This window comes from Zingiber officinale, chromosome 11A (genome assembly GCF_018446385.1).
Source record: "Zingiber officinale cultivar Zhangliang chromosome 11A, Zo_v1.1, whole genome shotgun sequence".
In the NCBI taxonomy this organism is placed as follows: domain Eukaryota; kingdom Viridiplantae; phylum Streptophyta; class Magnoliopsida; order Zingiberales; family Zingiberaceae; genus Zingiber; species Zingiber officinale.
This window is the reverse complement of record NC_056006.1, coordinates 8,973,119-8,998,476: the sequence shown is the minus strand read 5'-3', so window position 1 is coordinate 8,998,476 and position 25,358 is coordinate 8,973,119. Positions and strand designations below refer to the sequence as shown.

The following is a 25,358-nucleotide window of genomic DNA, read 5'->3' as shown; positions in this document are numbered from 1 at the left end:
ACTGTTCCCTCTGCGGGGAACGCGTCCTCACCTACTCCACTCAGGAGATTTACCTGATGTCAGTCCGGTCCTCCAGACCGACTTGACTTTTCGCCTAGGGTTACCACCCCTTTGGACCTAGGGTTACCGCCCCCTAGGATTTTTTTCCACCTAGCGTTACCACCCCCTAGGATCTAAGGTTACCTCCCCCCCCCCCTTAGGATTTTCTTCCACCTAGGGTTACCATCCCCTAGGACCTAAGGTTGCCGCCCCTTAGGGTTTTCCGCCACCTAGGGTTACCACCCCCTAGGACCTAAGGTTGCCGCCCCTTAGGGTTTTCCGCCACCTAGGGTTACCACCCCCTAAGACCTAAGGTTACCCCCCTTAGGATTTTTCCTTCACCTAGGGTTACCACCCCCTAGGACCTAAGGTTACCCCCCTTAGGTTTTCACCTTGCCTAACCGCAGCTAGGACTTTTGCCTAAGCATCACTTAGGACTTTCCTGTAAGCTCCATGAACCTTGTTAGTTAACACCACAGTTTAACTTTGAGCTCTTTGCCATAATCAAAACTTAGGTTCGATCATCTGGTACTCACTGCACCAATACATTATTCTTAAATGCAAAATCTATTGTTATGACAAGTGTTGGATATAAGTGATGTAAATGAAGAAGAGGTAGAATAGGAAAGATGCTTTATTGTGAATGAGACTTTAGTCTCACATTGGAAGTTTCATGTTAATTGATTTAAATTGATTTACATGCATTGAGGATGTGAACAAATACATGGGGAGAGGCTCTCTCTCATGCGTTGGTGCGTAGGGGGATGCAAATCCAGAGCTCGGATTGTATTGAATCATGTTGACTCGTGTGTAGGAACAACCTACGCGCGCCGAATGCTAGACCGATTGGGACAAAATTTGCTCAAGTGGAATAACCAACATTTTGTCATGTAAATATTTTGCTGTTGTGTAATGGATGTATTAAATTCGAGATTAATGCATAATCAAAACGGTGGGTGTTTCATTGCTCGGTGAGTAATAGTCATTAATCGTTCATTAACGTCGTCGTTGATCTGAGCTCTTATATAAGGAGGTTGCGATCACAAGCAGAGGACACACACAACAACACAAGCAGAAGTTCTTCACCTTCGTTCCCCTCCTCCTCTATTGTCCAACTCCTGCTTGTCGTGACCACTAGTGCTTGATGGGAATCACGGTCAACTGTTGTATCCTGGGAAATAGACGATCCAAGTAAGCCTCGAAGCACAGTCGAAGGTGGGTGAATCTGTTTCAAGGAAACTGCGACTCTCGCAGGCCTCGGTTATTTTTCCCGCTCGGGCGACACTGTTCACGAATTGAGCTTCCCGATCGGTTGTTCTCTTGCTCGGGCTCCTCTGCTCGTCCAACCGCTCAGTCGCTCTACTATTTGCTCGACCAACCACTATCCAATTCAACCTCTACGCCTACTCGAACTGCTCTATCCGATCGGCTGCACTACCCAGTCAATCCACACGGTCTCTCGCTCAGACTTCTCGGACAGTCACCCGCTCCAGCAGCCTCTCTGTTCATCCACTCTGTCTGCTCGACAGATCTATCACCTAGTCGATCCACTCGGTCTCTCGCTCAGACTTCTCGGACAGTCGCCCGCTCGGGATATTAGGCTGCTCGGGCTCTCTGCCCTATCGGTTACTTGGCTACCTCGCTCGGCCTCTGTGTCTGCTAGGCCAACCAATCACTCGGTCTCCTCCAAAAGCTGTTACTCGGCGACTCAATCCGCTCTGCTGCTTGGTCGATCTGCCCGCTCAGCAACATAGACCTGCTGCTCGGCCAATCTACCCGCTCGGCAACTCAAACCACTATGTTACTCTTCGGCACATAGCAGAAATCAACCCCTACTGGCAGCATGAGATTATCCGCTCAGGTCATCTCCACTGTAAGTTGAATTTAATTCAGTGTGGTTTAAATTCAGTTAATACTCCATAAATTTCCGATAACAGATTATTTTTATCCAATAATAAGACCCTTCAATGTCTAAATCAATGTGAGAGCTATGAGAAAGAAGATATGAAGAACATTAGCGTTAGGATTTATGTACCTTTACCAATCTTGTATAGAGAGTGATGCTTTGAAGCTCTCATGGGTTATTAGGTTTATTGGTTGCTTAGGTTGCAAGTGCTCCAATAAATTTCAATCGAGATATGTATGCTTACAACAAAACCTTGATTTATTTTTTTTCTTTTTTGCAAACAATTATGTCTCTCTATAGCTTGGTTTCACATTCCTCCAAGAATATTTATTTAGCCAAGATGAGAAGATCGAATTGGCGATACTTGGAGCATGTGCCTATTCTTGTCGAGGAAAGCTTGGAGGAACCTAGTGCAAAAAATCAATGTTATGTTACAAGTACACATATCGGGATTGAAACTTGATGTCGAAGAACTTGACGATGGAAAGGTTAGCGAGTGAGTCTCTTGTGGAACAAGGTTGCATTTGCAATTCCATAAGATGTTGGTGGATACACCCTTTAAACATGTAAAATTCAAAGTCATGCAAAGAGAGGTCTAGGGTTCATGTGAAAATGACCTCCAATTAACAAAGTCATGCAAAGAGACCTAAGGTTAGGGTTCATGTGAAAATGACCTCCTAGTTTGGTCAACAAGCAATAATAATAATAATAATAATAATAATAATAATATCCTTTATAATTTTTTTTAAATTAACACTATTATGATTTTAAACCCTTTTAATTCCTTTCACTCTATCAAGCTAGCCTCAAGCCAAGCGAACACCGTTATCGGGAGTTTGTCATTTAAATTGTAGCAAATGCGCCTCCTCACCCACTCGAAGTTGAATCGATCATCTTATAGCCATTCTACTCCCTCATTGTCCAACCAATTGTTGCGATGAACTATTGTGGCTTAGCCAAAAAAAATCATCTCTAGTGGTTAAGAAAAAGTGTTTAGCAATTCATAGGTAAAGTTCACTTGATTGTAAGCAAATTTGTTGATTAGGGTTCGGAGGACCTTGCTGATCCTCTGAACCAGTTCATAGAGCTGAACAAGACTAGCAGTTACAAAAGTGTTCGATCCATGCTCGATCCATCTAACTCAACTAAAAGCAATGTGATGCCATTTGCCTGAAGTTTCGGCTGCATCAATCCAAGTTTGAGAGACTACAAGGGTTTGTAGGGTTTTTTTTTTAAAAAAAATTGAAATATTTATCAACATATAGGTACTCAATATTTTTGCTAATACGAAATCCCGAGAAATTTACATTGGATCTATTATACACAGTTTTATATTGCATTACAAGAAATTATTTTATGAATCGAATTCGTAAACTCAAGATTAAACCTTAGTAACTTTATTGGTTCCGGATCCCCTTTCATTTAACCAAAATAAATAAAGGTAAATTATACCTTCTTTATATACAACAGAAATAAATATATTTAGATTTATACCAACAAGATATAGAAATAAATATATTTTGAGTTTAAAATTTTTTCTTTTACGTTAAAAAAATTGAAATATTCTATGCTCATCTTCTTTGTCAATATATAATTTAAATTTTATAAAAAAATTGATATTTCTACATTTAGTAAAAATCTAAAGTGAAACTTGCCTCGTGATAATATAAAATGAAAATGCCATAATTTTATTTTAAATTTTTTTACACCATATCTATTTCTTTTTCATTTATTATTATTATTATTATTTATTTATTTATTCACATCAAAATCTCCGCCTTGTTTTTCACGTGATGCAGACTTTTTTTCCTCAAACCCCGGAACAGGCAGGCCCCACCATATGATAGCGCCACGTAGGACAACAGCCCATCCCAACTTCGGGGAGGCGGAACCGACCCGAGCGCAACACGACGAACCTGGACGGGATGCCATCCAGATGGGCCCACGCGTTTGTTTAACTTTCCGTTATTTTGAACGGATTTCAAACTTTTAACGGAAATTCTCCATAAAAGATGGAAAAGGTTGCAACCTCCTCAGCCTGCACAAAAAATGCCAGGCCCACAAATCCCGTCCAGGTTCATCGTGCCTCGCTAAGCCGCTTAAAGTACGATAATGCCCTTCTACATGGCGACGAGGATTGAAGTTGGGAGAGGGCGATATCGTAATTTAACAAAGTAGGGCGACGGCTTATATAAAGGTCAGTTCATCGCCGGCTCCGAATCGGCTACGCAAACCCCGGCGAGGCTCTCGATCGGTAGCTCGATCTTTCCTGCGTTGATTCCGTGGTCGAAGGTCTTCCCTTAGGTCGCCGGTTCAAGGAGGAGCATCCGCTTCAAATCTCTCCTCGAATCGCTTTTCCCCCCTTCAGGTGAGCGTGCTCTCGCCCCTTTTGGAGTTTTCTCGATCGGGATCTGTAATCGAAATGGATGGTTTTTGCACAAAATGCCGTATCGGATTGCAATGTGGGAGAAAATGGGGCGAGATTTTTTTTTTTTTGGAAAAGTAACTTCGATTTCTGTTGAATGGAGTGTAGGGTTTCGGAATCATGGTGCTCTGGGTTTTCGGCTATGGATCTCTGGTTTGGAACCCTGGATTCGAATTCGATGAGAAGATCATAGGGTTTGTCAAGGACTACAGGCGTGTTTTTGATCTTGGTAGGGAGAAGATATTCATTTGTTTTCCTTCCTATGTTTTCATCGAGGCAAAGATTTGACTTTGGCGCTCCTTCTACTAGCCTGCATAGATCACAGAGGTACACCGGAGAATCCTGCCAGAACCTGCACCTTGGAACCTAAAGAAGGAGCAATCTGCGTAAGTAGACTCGGTTTTTAAGATCATTCATTGTGTTGAATCAATACAAATCGATTCCATTACAGTGGGGCGCTGCATACTGTATCAGAGGAGACATCGAAAGGGAACGAGCGGCAATGGAGGTAGAATTCAAGATCCATCACTGTGGTTTTTTGTTCAATCCCTGAGTCTGACCACCCTTCGTCTTACTTTTCAGTATTTGAGGAGACGAGAGTGCGAGTACGATATCGAAAGCCATTTGGACTTCTACAGGGTAAGCTTCTGGTTCTTGATCTCAATTTCTTCGACACTTTCTAATTCTTCATTGACAAATGAATTGTTCTTCAGGAAGGAGAGACTTCTGAACCAGCTGTAACAGGAGTCCTAATGTATGATACTCTCAGCCTGGTTCCTATAAAAATCATTACCAAATTGACAAATTGCATTAAATTATTAAATTTTTTTTCTTCAGATTTCTATCAACCATGAACAAAGTGGCCAACAAGTATTACTTGGGACCTGCTCCCTTGGTTGAAATGGCAAGGTGACATAAAAGAAGCTTCCTCTATCTTTTCCTTGTTAATTGATTTGAATGTTCTTATTGTTTTGACTCAATCTCCTCTAATTTAATTTTTATCAGCCAAATAGCTACAGCCAATGGTCCAAGTGGAAACAACAGAGATTATCTCTTCAAGCTGGAGAAAGAAATGGCAAATATAGGTAAAAAAAAATCATGATATTGAATGTTTTTGTAGATTAAATTAAAAGTTGGTGTGTGTTTGTTGAAATGGCAGGACATGAAGATGATTATGTTGTTGAGCTAGCAAATGAAGTGAGGAACGTACTTGATAGTATGAAGCAACAGAAATCACCGAATGTTCCTTTGCCTCTTCGATCGCATGCGTCATTTCTTCCCATCGAATCACGCTCGGAAAACCCTCTCATTGTGGATTCATCATGATGTTCATCTTGAACATGAAACTCATGTATTGTTTAACAATCGACTAATGTTTCTCGTTTACCATTCTATTCACACGAAGGAATTAGAGATTGATTGCGATTGATCAGCTGTATTACTAATTGAATTATTAATGGTATGAAACAAAAATTGAGCTTTGATTCGGCAAAAATCTGTCGCATATGTCTTCTTCTCGTCGTGATGTAGTCGACTCTGTTAGAATAACATGCGTCAAAGGAGCTGTGGGGAGTTGCCTACGTGAGGCCCGCCTTTGACGCCTAGATCATCATGGGTGCTCTATGAAAGAAATACAAAATATAGAAAATGAAATGAATTTAGGATTTGTATAGACATCATCCTACTTGTAGCAACTACTATCGATAAATTACTACACATTGTAGTAGCTACTGCGGATAAGCTGCTACACGTAATAGCTACTGCGGATAAGCTGCTACACGTAATAGCTACTGCCGATAAGCTGCTACACGTTAATGAGTAATGCCTATTATCATTTTAAAGTATTTTATTTTTTATTATTTTATATTTCATTGGATATAGGATTGGATATCCAAATAACTGATAATCCGTCGGATATCTGATACATAATAACCGCCGTATATAGGGCCGGATGTAGGTCCGGATGTAGGTCTTGATATTATATTATCTGATCTAATAGGGTCGGATAGTTTTTTATCCTAATAACCGAACTAATCCGATTCGTGATCGATGCTTCATTAAAAAGTGGGCCTGAATTAAAGCCTTTATAAATTGGGCTGAAATGGAGATACTTAAAGCAAATAATGTGATGTGTGGCCCATTAGAACCAGTTTAAAACAAATTGGGCTGGAATGAAGCGGCCTCCGTATTCCCTCGCCTAGGGTTACGGTTGCGCAAAATCTATAAGACGCCTCTTTGCTGTTCTTCCTCTAATTTCTTCGCCGTCAAGTGGGAGAGAGACCGTGCTGCTGATGGGCGATTTCCATAGGTCAGTGTCTCTTGCTCATACAAATTTAATCTTTCGATGCTTTCTTCGCCGTCGGTTCGTATTGTAACTCGATTTCTATGCGAAATTTACAGTTGCATTAAATTTCTCTGTGTTTGATTGGTTTTTCTTTCGAATTTCTTACATTTGCGACATGATTACGCTCTTTAGGAAGCAGCTGCCGTATTCCTTGTCTAGGGTTACGATTTCATGCCTCTTTGCTGTTCCTCATCATACTTCTCCATGGCGCCGTCGCCGCCGACTCCACTAAGGTCCCTGATCGCGGCTCGCCGTCTTCCAATCTTTATTGATCTCTTCCATACTCGAATCATGCTGCACTTCTTCCTCTAATTTGTACGCCGACAAGTGAAAGAGGGTACCGCGCTGCTGATGGGCGACGAATCCTGCACCTATTTCGATAGGTCAGTGTCTGTCGCTCATAAAAATCCCATCTTTCGACGCTTTCTTCGCCGTCGGTTCATCTTGTAACTCGATTTCTATGCGAAATTTACAGTTGCGTTAAATTTCTCTGTGTTTGATGGGTTTTTCTTTCGAATTTCTTACAATCGCGACATGATTACGCTCTCTAGGAAGCAGCTGCCACATTCCTTGTCTAGGGTTACGATTTCGCCTCAAATCTGTAGGATGCCTCTTTGCTGTTCCTCATCATACTTCTCCATGGCACCGTCGCCGCCGCCGACTCCACTAAGGTCACTGATCGCGGCTCGCCGTCTAGCAATCCATATCGATTTTCTCCATACCTGAATCATGCTGCTCTTCTTCCTCTAATTTCTACGCCGACAAGTGGAAGATTGAACTGCGCTGCTTTTGGCCGATGAATCCTGCGTCTATTTCGATAGGTCAGTGTCTCTCGCTCGTAAAAATCTCATCTTTCGTTCTCGATTTCTATGCGAACTTAACAGTTTCATTAAATTTCTCGGCATCTGATGGATTTTTCTTTCGAATTTCTTACAACCACGACTCGATTACGCTCTTTTTCATCGTCCTAATTCTTGGTGGGTCGCTTAAGTTGCGCACTTGCTGTAAATATGGACGAAGAACAATCGGTGGAAATTTAGATGGATCTTCCTCGAGATTTTGGAGGTCCATAAAGGGCCACTTTACATGCTAAAGAATTCCAGGAAATAATTAATGGAGCATTAGAACTCTTCCTCTTTTCATATTTTGCCCTAAACCCTAAAAATGATCTTTGTCGCGGTGGTGCAGATGTCGAGATCGCCGGAGGCGATCGGAGGTTTGTTGACGGCGCTTTTTGAGGCTGTGAAATCGAGGCAAGCCGGAGAGATGTTCTTCGAAGTGTCGAAGATGTCGCCGTCTCCGGCGATCTTAGTAATTAATTAAGAAATAAATTTTGATTTTGCTTTGGGTCTCAAATTAAAATTTTAATTAATATTATTTTTTTGAAAAATATTCAAACAAGTAGGATTGTCATTTGTCAATCAGTTGGATCTAATTTAAATATCTTACTCTTAAATGATGATATTTGAGATTAGGAATCTTTACTTTTATTTTAATATTCTTTATCCTATATTAATATTTATTTTACCTTTTTAAAATAAAATGTAATTTAATCTTAAAAAATCTATTAAATCCTAAATTGGGATTCATTTGAACTTGATTTAAAAATTGACAATTCGAAAATCATCTAATTTCAATTCTATCTGAATTTAAAAATTCATAATTTAAATTTAAGTTTTGTTTAGGAGATAATTTGAATTAGAACGTCTGATCGATTTTGATTTTAATTTTAATTTTAATCTAAGTTCAATTGTTCTGTTGTTATACGTTATGATTGAATATTGCAACTCGAATCGATGGAGTGTGTTCACTCAGTATCACACTGCATCCTACAAAAACTACTACAATACCGTTGTTGCTATAGAAATTGCTACAATACTCCAAAGCAGCTATGGTATTCTAGACATCTGTCTACTTCCTGAGTAATATTATCAAGTTTCAATATAGCTAAGTTACGCCGAGCAACATCATCAAAGTTCCACTGAGAAATATTTCACTGAACAATATAGTCAAGTCCCAGCGAGCATTAGGAGTATCATCCATCAAATATCAATGATATCTTTTGCTAAGTAGCAGTATAAGATTTGATTCCTTGGATTCCTTCCTCTAAACATATGAGGATAGGGAGGATAGGGATGAGCACTAGCAGAGAGGAAAGGTAAGTCAGAAAAAAGTTGGTCTTCTTATTCTCACAAATAAATGAAGACAACTATTCTCCGCCAAACTCTCCTATTTATTTTTCTTCTTCATCATTTGATTAGGAAGGGTTGTGCTTGCAAGCCGGCCCAAGTTCTAATTTATATTACATCTCAAGTCGAATCTCGTGAATTAAAAGGGCAATCCAAGCTTAAAAGGAGTCCGAGGGAGTGAAAAAAAAGGACTAATCTACGAGTCAAGTTTTCCAATTTAATTTTGAATTTTTTAAACAAGAAAGCTCACCATGAACCGGTCCACCTAAACTAACAACCTACATTGGTTATTATATTTAAATTCACTTTTAAATAGATTGATAAAATTTCTACTCAATCCGTTTAAATTATTTGATAAGTTGGGACAACTAAATGGATCCAAATCAAATTGGAAACTTTAGAGCGAGCACATAAGTACGTGCGCCATGACCGAATGTGCTTGAGTGGTTCGTTAAAAGTCGCTTGTTATAAATCATAATTTGATCTTCCTTGAAAGGTCTTGCCTCCGCTTGATTATGTGTGAAGTCCGCTTTTGATCGATACAAACTCATATGGCAAATGATAATTCCAAACCCCCCCCCCCCCCCATTCGTCCCTAAGTTAATATAGAGGAAGTAAATTACGAATGACTAATTATTGTGCAAATGGCCAAACTTGGGATAGGACATGCTCAGACACATTAAATTTCGATCCCAAGATCTTATGTGACAATTTCATACTTTAACCATAGTATCATCTCGAAAGGATTGATCAATACAAACTCATGCTCTTACTTGGAATAAGATTTAGTATTTCATTACAAACAAAAAAAATCCGTCACTCATCTAACATTTGAGATACATTTAAAATAATATAAAAATGACAACTTGATGTATGAAATTCTCGTTATACTGAATCCTGAGAAAAGATTCATTATACGCAACTTTATCCTACTTTTTACAAGAGACTACTTTCAATATTTGAACCTGTGACTTTTTGATCACATGACAACAACATTTAAAATAATATGAATATGAATTTAATCAATCATCCCAATTGACAATGAGAAATTATAATAAATTTACACAAAAAAGAAAAATAAAAAAATATTTGATAATAAAATAAAATAAAATTTATTTAAATATATACACATATAGCAAACTCTATATTTAAAAATAATAATTAGCCACCAAATAAAATGGGTTAGACTTTAGTTACTTCACTATACCTGAAAAATAAAGATGAAAAAACCAAAAATAAGAATCATTTGAAATTAACAAAATAATTGGAAGAGTCAACAGACAATTAAGTTACAAATTTATATATTTTTGTTTTTTTTTAAAATACATTTTGTTAAGCTGCTTCACTAGATAATTTAATTCTAGAAATAAATCTTTAAAAACAAATAAACCTTTAGTTGAGTCATCAGTCGACTCATAGCTAGGTTCCACATTCTAAAATTGGTAGGTAGCCTAGTTGATACTCGGATAGTAAAATTATAATATAAAAACAAGGTCCAAATCCTCTATTAGGAAATAAATTACTCCCACCTAGTAAGTCGTTCAGTACCGTAATTTATCATCCTTCCATAGACCTTAAGGTGAACTGTGTAAGGACGTCTGAAGTGAGCGTTGTCATCTTTACAACACATTCTAAAATTTGTGGCAAATTGGGATTTATTAAACTGTAATTTACCACCCTTCCAAAGACCTTAAGGTGAGTCGTGTCGGGACGTCTGAAGTGAGCATTGTCACCTTTACAACACATTCTAAAATTGGTGGCAAACCTTGATTCGATAGCACATATCCAAAACATCTATTACTCAGTGAAGAATAAACTAATACTAACCCTCCACTATCATATTTTATATGAACATAAACGAACTCTTATCGAGTATTAAAACCTCACACTAACACCACTCATGTATAGTCCTACTTTCCCTATATTACTGCAAACGCTTCCTGATTTATCTTGATAGTCGATAGAAAAATTCCATAAGACCAAACCAATCATCCCAGATATAGTCAATAAGACTAATTGGGTTTATATATACTTTCCCTACATTGCTAGAAGATTTCAGGGCGAGTAAGTGCCCTAAAAAGTTCAAATTTTCAGGCATATCAAGATCCACATCCTACATTATGCAAATGTCCACATGATCGTTATGTTTTTCGATCGCCTACTTGTCCAAGACAAATCATCTTTAAAGTCATCAAATTTTAAGCCAGAATTCAAGATAGGAAACAAACAGATCGACTAGGAGCTTAACCTACTCAAAGATATATTTGTAACAGGCATGTATACCCAAATCAGCATAATACTATCAAGCAAGGCTACGAAGAACATACGCCGTATGTACTATCAATATACACCTTCAGATACGCTAAGCTAGACACCTATAAATAGTTTAGATACACAAAATACCAAATTTAGGTCATTAAATAGATGCGATACACACCTGAAGTAAGAATCTACTTGTTGTAAGCCTGACCTGTGCATTGAAAAAGGTATGACAGAAGCCACCTCGAGGAGTTTCTTGGAATTCTCCTTCATTAGGATCACCGAGGCAAGCGGCTTCTCTTCTTGTTTTATGGTACTTCAAGGACATCTGGAACAACAAACTTATAAACTAAAGAAAGATCCAGTGGAAGTAGTTACTTGACAGATAATAAATCAACGAGTAAGCGTGAGACGACACCTTCGCCGTATACTTGTTCGATCCTAGAGACTATATGTTTCCCGTAAGTGTATTTCTTCAAAGCCGGCAGATGAACTTTGATGCGGTTGAGCAGGATTTCCCGATGCTTGTCGGTGCATGTTTCGAGAATCTTTTGGACCACATAATTTGCAAATTGATCCTTCATCATCACCTGAAAAAGGAAATGAACTCAGATGCAGAGGCACAGCATAAGAAAAAAGAAATCCACAATGTACTCCGCGGCATCATCTATATTTGAGAATTACAGAAATTACTCAAAATTCCCGCCAAGATATTCAACCTAACAAATGGAGGATCTACTTTGAGCATTTTAAGAGGAATTCCAGAATTGATTCGTGATTTACTTATACATGGGAGCATTTGCTACCTCAGGAAGGAAAAATACATCAAACTTGCTTATTAGTTAGTCGATATTGAAGTTTTAACGAGCAAAAGAAGAAATAATATTAGGATACGAAACTAGTAAGCTGGTCATTCATTGTTTGAACAGGTAATGCTTAACTCAACTGAAAGAAAAAGAGCAGATATGAGTATGACTGCAACCAGGGAAAGCACCATGTCCTTAACTTTTGAAATGGGCATGCCTCTATCCTAATAAAATGTCTAAGAAGTCTTGGAAATGCCGTGCTAGTTTGCAAGTATAACACTTAGTGTTCCGGCCACCAATTGGCACACAAAAACTATTCGTGATCATGGTAAAAAGCAATTTCTGCAAGTAGCCGTGAGTGTGAGAGCTTAAGTTTCTGTGTAGAGGTAAGTCAATTCCCTCTTCATCTCCCCTTTCCTCCTCTAGGTCATCACGCCCAAACATCGTATCATTCCAACCAGGATACAAAACTCCCAACTCTGAATGATATTTCAAACCTCGCCTATAAGGTCTTCTAGATCCAACTATTAGCATATATAATGAAACAAACTAGGATTTTAACCCCAACAATGTAAATAAGAACACAATTACCCGAAGATGCAGAAGCTGTTTATATCTTTGCTGATTAGAAAAAGTGGCAATCTACTAATTCTTCATCCCAATTATATTGTATTCTAAGTTATATGAACAACTAGATAATAAACAAGAACTTCAAAAAAATTATCAAATAACTTATCTGGGAAAGAAGAGTAATTGATCAGGATACTAAAATACATATTTAATAATTTGCAAAAGCTTTGAGCATACCAATAAATTGTCATTTTCTTCAGTTTGTCCCACTATTTCCTTAATCAAGAGATCCCTCTCTTCGGTACTACCATATGCTAAACACTTTTCAATAACATTTGAAGCAAACTTGTTCTGACTCATCTGTACAATCTGCCCAAATAATTTGCTGATAATCTGACTTCTTTCATGTGGTTTTCCCCTCTCCAAAACATGCTGAAATGATATAATCATGAAGGGTTGAGATGTGACGATAGACAATAAATCAGATAAAAAAATGTTATATATATATAAAAACATAATCGATAAATTATTCACAGCAAAATTAACTTATCGTGGGATGTAGCACTCAAGCACAATTGATAGCATACATTCAGTAAAATTTGACAGAGATCTATATTCTATGGTACTCTTGACAGACTTCTACAAACATAGATAGTACACTGACGACTGAGAAGAAACAAGGAGAATTGAGAGTGGGACATTCTATTATGCTATAAACTTTTTAAATAAGTTGGTTTACACAGCATGAATGTGAAATAAAGGGTTTGATAATAAACAATAATATGTTTATTCATGTCTAGTTTAAACCCTTTATGACTTTCATAATTGCAGTTTAAGACCTTTATTGCATTCATAATTGCGCACTGCATTTAGTAAAGCAAAACGGGGAATGACCAAATCCAGGTTAGCTATGGTTTATGGGCAGCCAAAATGGAAGGTATCATGTGTTTCTGCATACTTGTCAAATGAAGAAAGCAGACCATAAGTGCCCTCATTTTTAACTTCAGGTACAAGCCAATTAATTTGTTCTACAACAGATCACAATTTGAAGGGCAACATAAAGATCATTTATGAACAACTGTGTTTAAAATAGACTTGCCGACAGAGTGCACGTTTTGAATTTCCACTATCCAATGGATGACAAATACATGAAATACTTCATTTATTACAGAAATGAGACAACAGAGTGGAAATGTTTCACCTGTGTGACATAATTGCCATACTGATCCTGTGCAAGTAGGCAAGCTGACTGCAAAATCTCATCCACGATGAATTGGCTTTGAGATTCATCGCTACAATGCTCCAGTACTCTCTACAAACAGGAAATAATGTTTCAGGATCAGAACCTCAGAATCAGAATACTATCTGGAGAATAGAAACTTCCTTAACCTGAATCACACGGCAACCGTAAGGATGTGTAGAAAGTGTTGCAACTTGCCCATGGAAAGCAGATATAATGAAGCCAATTTTTTCTGTTGATATACACTCAACGCACTTCTGAATCACATGATTCCCATTCTGATCACGAACACATCTCATGACATTTCCATCAAGTTCTTGCACTAGCTGTGTTTTCTGACCAAGATCAATAACCTCCAGAGCCTGCAACCATAAGACAAGGGTGAGAAGACTTCAATAAAATCTAGCAGGAGTTGGATAGAAGGCTTAGGAAATCTCCCAGTGCAACTGAAAGTGTCACTTTAGATTTTTTTCCCCCTTAAAATAAAATAACTTGCAAGTTCTAGTATGCCCACATCTTCACCAGCTGGCACGTATCTTACAATCTATTATGATTTGAATTACACCCAACAGTTTATGAATCATGACTAAATACTAATAATTTTTTTTATTTTCTCTCTTCTAATAATCCAATGGCGTAAAATGATCCATATAGCCGACCCCACCTAGTGGGCTAAAGCTTGGTTGTTGTTTGTCTCTTCTAATAATCCATCTCATAATCCTCAACTTTTCTACAATTCTACATGTTTCTCAAAAGCCCATCGCCCTAATCTATTAGCATGGTAGGTTGTACAACTTATAAATTTTATTCTTTTAGCCAAAGGGACATACTATGATCACGTAAGCACGGTTTAAAATCTCAAACCATGCCAATCAAAATATATTGTGCTAGTAAATTATTGAGCCGTGATATTAATATGCACAATAATTTGTTGTGTTGCCCTTGTCAGTCTTGCAGTGTGTCATGTGTTGGGTTCTTCGGGCCGCGAAAACCGCTTTTTCGCGTCGCGGAAACCCCGAGTCACCCAAAGCCGTAGATCCGTGCAAAGATTCGTAAACAAAACTTTTCGAAAAACCTTTTCTTGTACGAGTTTGTAAAACCTTTAGATCTACACTAGATAAGGGTTATACTTTCGAAGCGTGCCTTTCGCTTATCCCGCTCGTCCAAAGAGTTGCCGGATCTCTAGACCGTCAAGCGCCGGTCCTCTAGAAGTATCCACACGGACACGTAGGTGGAGAAAACCTCACACAAAGGTGTGCTAGCACCTTGGTGAGATTCGGCCAAGCAAGGAGGAGAGGGAGAGGGAGAGCTTGAGAGGAAGAAGGAGGAAGATTCACCACACTTGAATGAAATGAATGAAAATCAATTCTAATTCAAAAGTGGCCGGCCACTTCTCATCAAGTGTAACTCCCCATTAAATGCAATTAATGTGAAGTTAATAAGAAAATGACTTTGTAACTTCCATGAGGTGGCACACCATGATGATGTGGAACATCATCATTGGCCCACCTAATGCCAACTCACCAATGAGGTGGCAAAAGGTCAAGTCAAAATTGACCTTTGGTCTTCCTTCTCTAGTCAAGTCAAACTTGACTCAATCTCTACCATGGTTGATCTAATCCAACCATTTGATTCGAGCCAACTTAATATAATGAATCTAATTCATTAAATTAAATTGATTTAATAAGTCATAATCTAAATTAAACTCATTAAATACATGAATCAACTTGAGTCAAACTCAAGTTAGCCCAATTAGGATTACTCTTAATCCAATTTGATTCATCAAATGAATCTAATCCTCTTGATTCATCATATGAACCTAATCTCCATCTAATTGTCCTAAGTGTGTGACCCTATAGGTTCTTGTAACGTTGGCAATGCCCTAAACCCATTTAGGAGCATAAATAATGAGCGGTATCTAGCAACACATCATTACTACCCAAGTTACAAGAATGTCGAGATCCGACATCACCTAGTGACTACTAATTGTGACTCCTCACAATATGTGATATTGTCCTTCTCTCCTAGACATCTAGATTGATCAATGTGAGGCATAGACCGTGTCATCCTCTAATCAATCTAAATCTTGAACTCCAAGTAGACTCACTCGATCAAATGAGCTCAACATCTAATATTGACTCATTTGGGCATGGCCATGCACTTAGTGGTCTCACTCTATCAAGAATACCGATGTCGCTCCCGTCATATGGGAGGGATAGATTCCATCTACATCACTCACATCCCTCTACATAATTCGTTATATACCCAGTAATCGCCTTTATAGTCCACCCAGTTACGGGTGACGTTTGACGAAACCAAAGTACATAACTCCTTATGTAGGGATCCATGGTGACTTCAGGTCTAAGGACTAATAGTCATACTAATAGCCACATGAGAAAGTATATGACACTCATATAACGATCCATGATACTTTCTCATGGCGGGTCATTCAATATACATTCTCTAATGTATACCCATGTGTCAGCTTGATATCTCTATATCCATGACTTGTGAGATCAAGTCATCGAGCTGACCTACATACAAGTCTTATTGTATTAACATTGTCCCTGAATGCTAATACTCGACTAGGAATGATTTAGAGTAGTGTTCCCCATATCATCTCACTATCGATTCAACTAATCGATTGATATAGGTATGAACCTTCTACTCAAGGACGCTATTATACTTAGTCTATTTGGCACTAATATAAATAAGTATAATAACCAAACAAATGCCTTTATTAATATACAAGAATATGATATACATGAGTCCATACAATCATCAAATGATTGGCTCTAGGGCTCTAACTAACATCATGTTGACACTCAACACACATAGTATGATCTTGATACATGTCAACGTTTAAGTAATGTTTGCTAATTTATTAACTTGTCTCCACACAACACAATACTAAAACTATACCATTCTAGTCAAAGGCAAAAACTACAACACGGAATGATAATTTAAACCTTGCAACTAACGGTAATTGTTTTCTCTTGTTTTTGTTATACTTCTTTTTCTTCATCCCTCCATCTCCAATTTGCCACCGACTCTGTATTAATACACAATTGTAGCAAAAAGGTGGAATCCGCCACCCCAACAATCCCACACAGCCAACTCCACGACCATCTGTGAGGAGGTAAATCGGGAAGTTGTAATTGACCACTGCAGGGAAAGCTTTTGTCCTTGGCTTCGCCGAGATTCGAATCCGTGCCCATTGTAGCAACTCTGTCCCGCACTAGCCAACTCAACCCTGCCTGGGAGCTACTCTATATTAATACACAAGCACAGTACCAAATTTGCACCATTATAATCAAAGATCGGAACTCTAGCATGGCTTAAGATTTTGAATCTGCATAGAACTCTATAACTCCATATTGACCATATGATTTTCGCACAAATTCACCTTAGGCCACCTGATAATTAACACCATAAACTTGAGTGTGACTTTTAGACACCAAATGAGTGCGTAGCTAGCCCAAAGTACACCATAGAGCGAAGTCTTCACAGTAAACACCCAATTAGAATCAACTGTGAATTTGTTAGGGAAAGGAGAACTAAATCCAAGTATCATTAGGATGTAAAACCACCATCTAAATTATCATAACATGCGTCCATATTGAACAGAGATTGCCTATGAATTAGTCTCAGTAGAAATACAGCTGAAATTGAGGAAGAATACGACTAGATCTCACGTGTATGTGCAAAACCTCACAATGAAACACTAAGCAGGGAACTGAAGAGGAGATTAGATTGGTCCTAATAGAAGAAATCAATCAGTAAGACCAGATAGGTCTTCAAGAGTGAGCAAAAAAATTAACCAACAAAGGAATCAATCAGCAAAGAAATTCTGAGCAGAATAACCATATAATGAAGAATAACTGCAAAATCAAGATTGGTGAAGAATAGTAATGGGAAACATAACACCTGCAAGTAGCGAAGAAGGTTCACACAGTTCAGCTTGGTGACTATGCTTGGAAGTAAAATCACATAGAAGAAGAATCCCAAGCCAACGAGGTTGAAGAAGGATTGAGCAGTGTGTGTGTGGTGATGAATCATGCAAAGTGAGTGTGGTGGCGGAAGACTAAGGTAACAATATCACTAGTTCCGGTACCATGTTAGCTGGGGAAAATTATTAGAGCGTAAAGGCAGTAGGTAGCCCCTCTGCATATAAGCTTATCATTGTTTTAGTACATTTTTATTATTCATATATTCACAAATATACCCCTAACTATTTACAATTTGATTCTTAAACCGTGCTTTTTAGAAGTGATGATCATGCAGAATCAATAATGGTAATAGAACCAAGTGCTGGACAATTTGTAAAGCTTGATATTACTCTGAATAAATACTGGTTCATTTAGTACAAGTCATGGCAAAATTGCATGTGGACTACTCTTTTTTCTGTTCTATGACCCAAAAAAAAAGGGAATGAATATTCCACCGTTCATAAGGTAGCTTACATGGGCTAAGCCATTAGATCATTCATCTTCTATTGCCTTAGTTTGCTTTCCCTATGAGGACATCCAGCCTTGACAGAACCATGCCATGTTGCAGAAGAATTCAACACATTTTATTTGATAATAGCCTTTAATGTGAAGAGGCATGATAGGGACAGTTTCACTTGAAATGGAAAACAAAAAGAAAGAAAATGATAAGAATGAAAAATATTGGCTCCTCAGGAACTATATCTGTTTCTACACATATATTCATTAAGTTCCTCGCCTGAAATTATTTTTAAAAAGGATAAAATGTAATAGCAAATACACTGCTTTGTCAGCAAATTCAGTATGGCAAATATAATTAGCATATTTCAAAGCTACCAATGTAACATGAGCATCATGGAATATTAAGTAGGTGTCAGATTTTGTGAATTCCAGTTCTGAAACAAATGAAATCATAGCATGGTGCAAAATGGACAAGGATAGCTAAAAGAAAGAGAACCTTCTGAATAACGCGGCAACCATACATTTGAAGACTCAATGGTAAGATATTGCCAACAAGCTTATCAGCAAGCTCTTTCCTCTGTTCAGGGCTCCCATGTTCAAAAAACTGCAAGAGCAGAGGAGTGAATATGAAAGATTGCCAAACCAGTGAAATTCTCGAGAGCACTTACACATTAAGAAGTTTATAGTGGGAATCAGAGAAGTAGTCAGAGACAACTTTAGAAGATGTACCTTTTGAATAACATAGTTCCCAAATACATCAATCATTAACGAAGAAGCATATGGAAGTACTTCACTGAAAACTGAAGCCTTCTCATCAACACTACAAATCTCTAACTTTTGTTGGATAAATCGACTACCATGTTGGTCGGCGCTGATACAAGAAAAGATACATCAACCAAAACAATATACAACACAATAAGATCCAACATTAAAGAGGTCAAATTTAGAAAACAAAAAGCAGAATAAAACTTGCCTAAATTCAACAACACGTCCAACAATGTCAGACAACTCATATCTATGAGCTTTGTTGGACTTGAGCTCTTCAAGGAAAGAGAAAGGCTTTGGATCATCAAACTTCTCGTGCCCTCTTTGGCTTTGCCACCCTGATAAAGAACCAGTATGTCTCTCAGAGCTGAATGGATACTTAATGTTGTCATTTTTCCTTCCTGAAAAGCTTGTTCCAGCCACTGAAGGTCCTTGAAAAACAGGACTGCCCATTGGAGAATTTGAAAATGGCATCATCACACCAATACTTGTGGGACTCCCATAGTAAGTAGGACTGACAGTGCCCCCTCTAGCAGTATTCAGGGTACTGACACTGCTACCTCTGGTGACTTGGAATGTTTGTTCAGATAGATATGTAGAACCCTGAGCTTGTTGTGGATCATAGAGGCCTGGTAAGCTTCCTACAGCATTTCCCCTGGATATCATTGGCTCATATTGAACAGCAGCTGTAGTACTATAAGCATCAACTGAATGATGTTGATAGAAAGGCATATATAAAGAGTCAGTAAAGGGAGGCTGCATAGGCAAACTCAATTGTCCATACATCTTATATAACTGCTGAACGTCAGCACCAGAAAAATCATTTCCTCCTGATGTAACTCCTGGAACTCTAGTATTGAATTCTGCTCCAACTGCATTCTCAAAAGGCACTGGAACAACATTCTGATGATGAGGATATGCAGTAACCAAGGATGGAACTAGTGAAGGATTTAATGTGTATCCGCTTATGCCAAACTGAGAAGGGAGTAGGCTAGTAGATTGCAGAGTATGGTAATATGGAGCTCCATATGCCATTGCTGTGACATACAAGGGAGAAATACTGGAAGATTGTGATAGTGGTCGCACCTCAACTGCAGATAATTTTGGTTGGCCATGAGAAGAATGACTCCCAGAACTTTGAGAATGTTGTATTCCTGAAGCAGTCATCTGAGACTGACCAAGCTGAGCACGAGCAAATGAGCTTTGTGAATGCAAATCACCTGGCTGGGTATGTCGCCTTTCATTGGTTGTGTAGCCAGCAGAAGATAACCTTAGCTTCTTCATTTCATCTTTGATATTACCAATACCTAACCTGACCATACCACCAGGTGAAACACCGTTCTCAAAATTGGTGCTGCCACTGCTAGTTTCAGTTTGAATTAGTGTCTTCTCAGTCGATGTTGCACATGAAATTGGCATGCCACCAAGATCACCACTTGATATGGATCCAACTGAATGTGAACCTCTGTGAGAAGAACGAGCATGAAGGCCTACACTGTTTTTTCTAGGCTGTAGCATAGTAATGCCAACAGAAGAATCATGTACAGCATTCGAAAACAAATTCTGGTTGGATTCTTGATCTAGCAATGTTTGTCTTGAAGTATGAGAATGGTCATGATATAAAGGATATGAAGTCTGAGGAAAATCTTCCTGAAACATGAAAAAATCAAGCTTCAAAAGAACTGTAAAAAAAATCATCAGTATCTTCAAATAATGTCTAAAATATAGTAGTAATCTACTCTAAGCCAGTCATAAATTTCAGAAATACTTTAAAAGAACTACGTTTAATCTATCTGGCTACTTAGTCTGGACAATCACTACGAAATCATTAAGAAATGTTCATGCAAATTACAGGGCAACATTCATAGAGCAGACTCAGCCAATTAGGGAATTTATTAGAAGTTAAAAGCAGTATTCTGAGAAAATGCTTACAGCATATGTGGACTCTCTGGCTCAGGTACATGGCAATACTGCACAAATGGCACATCCGTGCAACAAAAAGCATACTAGAATCAGTAGGAATGAGTACCCATAACAACAAATCTCAGTGTATTATAATGAATTTCCAAAGCAAGGCCTCCATCATCTTAAATAATTTCCCAAAGTAGTGCAGCAGGAAACATTGTATTAGCTGATGCATTAGGTACTTAATCACCTAGATCAGAGTATAACTAAAGTTATAAATTTACATGCCCGAAGAAAGAGGTTTGTAGTCACATCTAAGCTTAGACCCATGAGGTGTAAGATGATCTAGGTAACCAAAGGCCTTACCTGGCACAAGTTGGACTGTGCCTAGCATGATGCAACCCCAACCAGACTAAGCCACACCTACATGATCTGGGATGGTCCAGGCATGAACACAAAGTCAGCCCGCCTCAAGTCCAGGCCGATTAAATTTTTTTAATAATATTTAATGAAGATATTGCTATTAAATATCACCATATTAATAATATTTTACTATACAAATATTTAATAATAAAAATAATTTTAAGGAAAATAAAAACCACCCAAGCCTATGCTAGGACTGAAGTCTCGGCCTTCCTGTGCCAGCACACAGTACAGCCGGACCAACACAGATATTAGTAGGGTCGGCGGCTGAGTCGGGGCCTAGCACATTGCCATCCGTGCTTAGGCCATAAAAAATTATTGAACAGTAGCAGTATACTCAATGCACTAGGAAAAAAATGTTCAGAAGGAGAGGGGAACAGAAATTTAGAACAGTGAATAAATTACCTCCACTGAATCTACCATAGCATTATGCTGTCCTTCAGAAAGAGAAAAATTAAATGGAAGAACATCAGCTTTCTTATCCACCGATTTTCTAGGTTCAGTTCTAGGTGACCTATCATCCTCAGATTCCTCGTTATGAGTAGATAGGACAGGTCGAGAACCAAAGAAAGATGTTTTGCTGTTGTCATCAAATAAAGGCAATCTCCTACTCTGACCAATTTTGCCAATCTGTTGCATCATATGTCGATTCTCCCGAGAGATCAGAGGCTGAGGAAGCCTTGGTTGCAAGTTTACGTTAGCACAGTAGTATGCTAAATAAGCTGGATGGGCACGTAGTTCCTCTTCAGAATTACAATTTTGTGCTGCATTGTTTAGGTTCTCCAAACTACCATCCACATCAGCAATCTGGCCTTTCAAGATATCAAAAGCTGCACGGGAACCTTCAATACTCGGAGGTGCACTTCCACTTCGACTGAGACCATTAATTCCATTGCCTCCAAGATACCTTTGCCCCTCTAAAAGTGGACCCAAATCTTCTGAAATTAAATTACCAGACGATGTAAATTCTGATGGATCCTTATCAAGGGCCCAGTTCCCAGCTCCAGTATTCCCTATGAACCTCAATGGATTCTCTGTAGCCATTTATCTGAAGCTGCTTTTTTCCAGATAATTCATTTATGAAAGGCCAAAGTTTTATAGTTGTACTAGGAGTGATTTCCAGGTGAAATTTGGTGGTCAGCAATTCACAGGCAAAGTACCTTCTTCAAAGAAGCCAAGATCAACTCACAAACATACAAAGCAGTCAGTTCCTGCTAAAATTGAAAATATCATGTTCAAATTAAGACAAATACTGAAGAAGCAATTAATAAGGTCCAAACCAAAAAGATACAACTGCTCCAAATTCAACTTCAATAATAGAATTAGAAAACCATAGTCCAGAAACTACAAGCAGGAAGATAAACATATGTGAAGCATCACGGAGACAGGGACCTTTACAGACATGATGTATTTAGAACACAAGATGAAATAAAGCCTACTTCAAAAGCACCATCAATTCAAAGATTTTAAAGATCAAGCGGAAGTGTCACTGAAGAATGCAAAAGGCTCCAAAATCTATTGATAAATCAATGGAGGAAAATCACTATCTTCAGGTATCAATTCATCAATGTTGCCAATGTAAAATTATGGCCTGAAAACAACCACCACACATCTAAATAAACAGATAATACAGAAATAGATAATGTGTAAGAGAACGACTTCTATCAGATACTGGCAGATTGACTCCTAGGCAGACATTTTGCTGTAGGCCAACCACGCTCCTCCTTTATGACAGATTGGGCCAAAGCTGTTTGGCAAGGATCACCTAAACATTCGGACACCAGTTGATAGAGTTTGGCAATCTGGAAACACCAAGCTCGGGGATAGATATCCCTTAGATTTTCACTAACAAGGCTTCTAGTCTGACCAATCCAATATTAACACTTAAAAAGGGCTAAAACAAACTTCAGAATTGCAGTAATTAAGTGGCATTTGTACTTGTGGCACATTAAATGGAATGGCCAACAAACTTGAACTAGCCGGATGCATTGCGACACCTTACATGGGTCAGCCACTCCGGTGATAACTTCATCATTCTAATCTCTCTCTCTCTCTCATAAATAGGAAATCAATCACCCTATTCCTTACTTCTTTCTTGGAAGTGTACCTGGCTTGACCATTAAGTCACCCATGCACATTTCTGCAACCTTTCCTTTCTCAGGAACACTCCCCGCTCCGAACGCCAACTTATTTCCTTCCATCTTAATCTCTGATCGAACAGGCGCATCAAGACCAACACACTTCTTCGATAAGTAACTGTGTTGATATTGCACTAGCCATACAAAGCATCATGATCTTTACCCAACCTTTATATCCAAAAAAACCGAAATTTTCACAGCTAAATCTGTGGTCAAACGGAGATTTGCAAAAATCCAAAACTAAACCATTTGAACCAATACGAAACTTCAGGCACCCAAAAAATGCAATTTTACAACGACGTTAACCGAGACAAGGCAAGCCTAACACAATCCCAAGCTAGTTATCAAAATCTCACCGCCTGAAGGAGAAGAAGACCTGATAAGACCCTCACCTTTACCCAGATCACGAGACATTGACTTCCCGATCCCCCAAATCCAATGGTCAAACAGCAATCTTTAACAGCTCTGGCTCATTACGGAGGAGAAATCGAACAAGGCTGGCGGATGACGAACCAGGTCCCTCGCTCACTATCTTCCCTCGCCCACCCCCTTCTCTCTCCCCCTCTCTCGCTGCTCCAAGCTGTCGCTTCTAAAACCCTCGATCGCCGGGCTTTTGGAGATTTCCCCTGTCCGAGAATAAGATGAAATGACCGAAATAGCCTTCACCTTGCGAAGCACGTCATCGATCTGCTGGATTGTTACGCAGTTCAGGTTAGACACTGTTCTGACTCAAATGTTACACGTCATAATGGGCACTTTATTTTAATAATTAATAAATTAATGTTTTGAAAGGAAAATAAAATTAGTAGGAATTCTCTAATGCGTAAATTAATGATAAAGATCTTTGATTTAGATGAACTTTATTTTTAAATAGATAGAATTCATCTAAATTAATGATTAAAAAAATAAATCATCTTTTAATCCATAATTTTATGGATCAGACGATCCGTACTCAAAGAGAACATCGTTAATAAAATAAAGACACGGATATTTTTTAGATATTTTTTAATAAAAAAAGTGTTTTCCGATATTATTTTATTTTTATTATTTTATTTTTTATAAGGTAAAGTTGTAAGCTGTGGTTCCAACCTACCCGATAGACTTTTGGGTTTGGATGAGGGCCCACTGGGACGTATCATCCGATATTAAGGAAAAGAAGAGGGGTGGCTTTGTAATTACGCATAGCGTGGGGCCCAGCCCGCCGATGCCCGGAGACGATGACGTGGCACAATCCCAACCGCACACAGTGCGGTCCTACCGCCGCTTTCCCATTTTTAGTTGCTTCGTCTCGGGAGAGCACGTGGACGTCACGGGAGGGACCCATGTACACGTGGAAGGTTGATAGGCGTCCGTGCCGGCGTGCCGGCCGTCACTGACCCTTCGCCACTCAGCCAGTGGAGCACGTGTCGCGGATCAGGGGCTGAGACACGTGATGCTGCACGTGCGGCAGAGCTTTTAATAGTTCCCCACTTTCTTTTGTCATTGCCTGAGCTTTTTAATAATTAAATAAAGTAATTATTAGTTAATAAAGTCTGTTTAAGAAAAAGAATGTTATAGCTATTTATTTAACATTTCAAATAAACAGAAGGATCTTTTACTTATTCGTCCTTTAAAATTTAAAAAAAAAACACAAAATTTTAACAAGCATATAAATGAAGACAATTTCTAGTTCTAAGATAGTGATTTTGAGACCCTCAGCACTGTACGGTGCTGAGAGGAAAGGAGTTCATGTTGAATATTTACAAATGTCGAGATGTTATGCCAACTTTAGAATTAGTTAGATCCAAAACCTAGATACTTGGATTAATAAAAGAAAATTTGATTTTGAGTGATATGATGATACAAAAACTTAGTAATAACTTGTTATTGTTCATTCAAAACACACAAAATCTAATAAATAA

At 38.4% G+C, this 25,358-nt stretch overlaps 2 protein-coding genes, 1 long non-coding RNA gene and 1 other non-coding gene across 5 annotated transcripts; 3 read left to right on the top strand and 1 right to left on the bottom strand.

The window, feature by feature from the left end:
* Nucleotides 1-4,173: 4,173 nt before the first annotated feature.
* Nucleotides 4,174-5,865, top strand: LOC122032180 (gamma-glutamylcyclotransferase 2-1-like). Its single transcript, XM_042591439.1, has 9 exons — nucleotides 4,174-4,313; nucleotides 4,479-4,599; nucleotides 4,680-4,756; nucleotides 4,822-4,878; nucleotides 4,953-5,009; nucleotides 5,084-5,124; nucleotides 5,208-5,279; nucleotides 5,376-5,455; nucleotides 5,530-5,865. The coding sequence occupies exons 2-9, from the start codon at nucleotides 4,491-4,493 to the stop codon at nucleotides 5,694-5,696; spliced, it is 660 nt and encodes a 219-aa protein (XP_042447373.1). The 5' UTR covers nucleotides 4,174-4,313; nucleotides 4,479-4,490; the 3' UTR covers nucleotides 5,697-5,865.
* Nucleotides 5,866-6,561: 696 nt separating this feature from the next.
* LOC122032273 lies at nucleotides 6,562-8,170 on the top strand. Its single transcript, XR_006126015.1, has 4 exons — nucleotides 6,562-6,678; nucleotides 6,847-7,097; nucleotides 7,266-7,535; nucleotides 7,903-8,170. It is a non-coding gene; the product is annotated as an uncharacterized LOC122032273 (long non-coding RNA).
* On the top strand, nucleotides 7,699-7,804 carry LOC122033225. The gene has a single exon (XR_006126462.1). It is a non-coding gene; the product is annotated as a small nucleolar RNA snoR103 (small nucleolar RNA).
* Nucleotides 8,171-11,119: 2,949 nt separating the features above from the next.
* On the bottom strand, nucleotides 11,120-24,049 carry LOC122032272 (pumilio homolog 5-like). 2 transcript variants are annotated; one of them, XM_042591556.1, is made up of 10 exons: nucleotides 23,850-24,049; nucleotides 21,725-22,533; nucleotides 19,200-20,641; nucleotides 18,956-19,097; nucleotides 18,723-18,830; nucleotides 13,928-14,140; nucleotides 13,740-13,850; nucleotides 12,776-12,970; nucleotides 11,581-11,752; nucleotides 11,120-11,490 (listed from the first exon to the last, which is right to left on the bottom strand). In XM_042591556.1, exons 2-10 carry the CDS (start codon nucleotides 22,361-22,363, stop codon nucleotides 11,471-11,473), a joined length of 3,042 nt encoding a protein of 1,013 aa, XP_042447490.1. In that variant the 5' UTR covers nucleotides 22,364-22,533; nucleotides 23,850-24,049; the 3' UTR covers nucleotides 11,120-11,470. The 2 variants fall into 2 exon arrangements, with proteins under 2 accessions (XP_042447490.1, XP_042447489.1); XM_042591555.1 differs by having other exon boundaries at nucleotides 21,725-22,530.
* Nucleotides 24,050-25,358: the final 1,309 nt, after the last annotated feature.

Bases quoted from the DNA above. Each gene is read 5' to 3' on its own strand.
- LOC122032180 (XM_042591439.1), top strand. From the start codon at position 4,491: ATGGTGCTCTGGGTTTTCGGCTATGGATCTCTGGTTTGGAACCCTGGA. The intron at 4,757-4,821 runs GTAAGTAGACTC...ATTCCATTACAG, and splicing joins CTAAAGAAGGAGCAATCTGC to TGGGGCGCTGCATACTGTAT. The intron at 5,010-5,083 runs GTAAGCTTCTGG...ATTGTTCTTCAG, and splicing joins GCCATTTGGACTTCTACAGG to GAAGGAGAGACTTCTGAACC.
- LOC122032272 (XM_042591556.1), bottom strand. From the start codon at position 22,363: ATGGCTACAGAGAATCCATTGAGGTTCATAGGGAATACTGGAGCTGGG. The intron at 13,851-13,927 runs GTTAAGGAAGTT...TCCTGTTTGTAG, and splicing joins ACGGTTGCCGTGTGATTCAG to AGAGTACTGGAGCATTGTAG. The intron at 11,491-11,580 runs GTGTCGTCTCAC...TTGTTGTTCCAG, and splicing joins CGAACAAGTATACGGCGAAG to ATGTCCTTGAAGTACCATAA.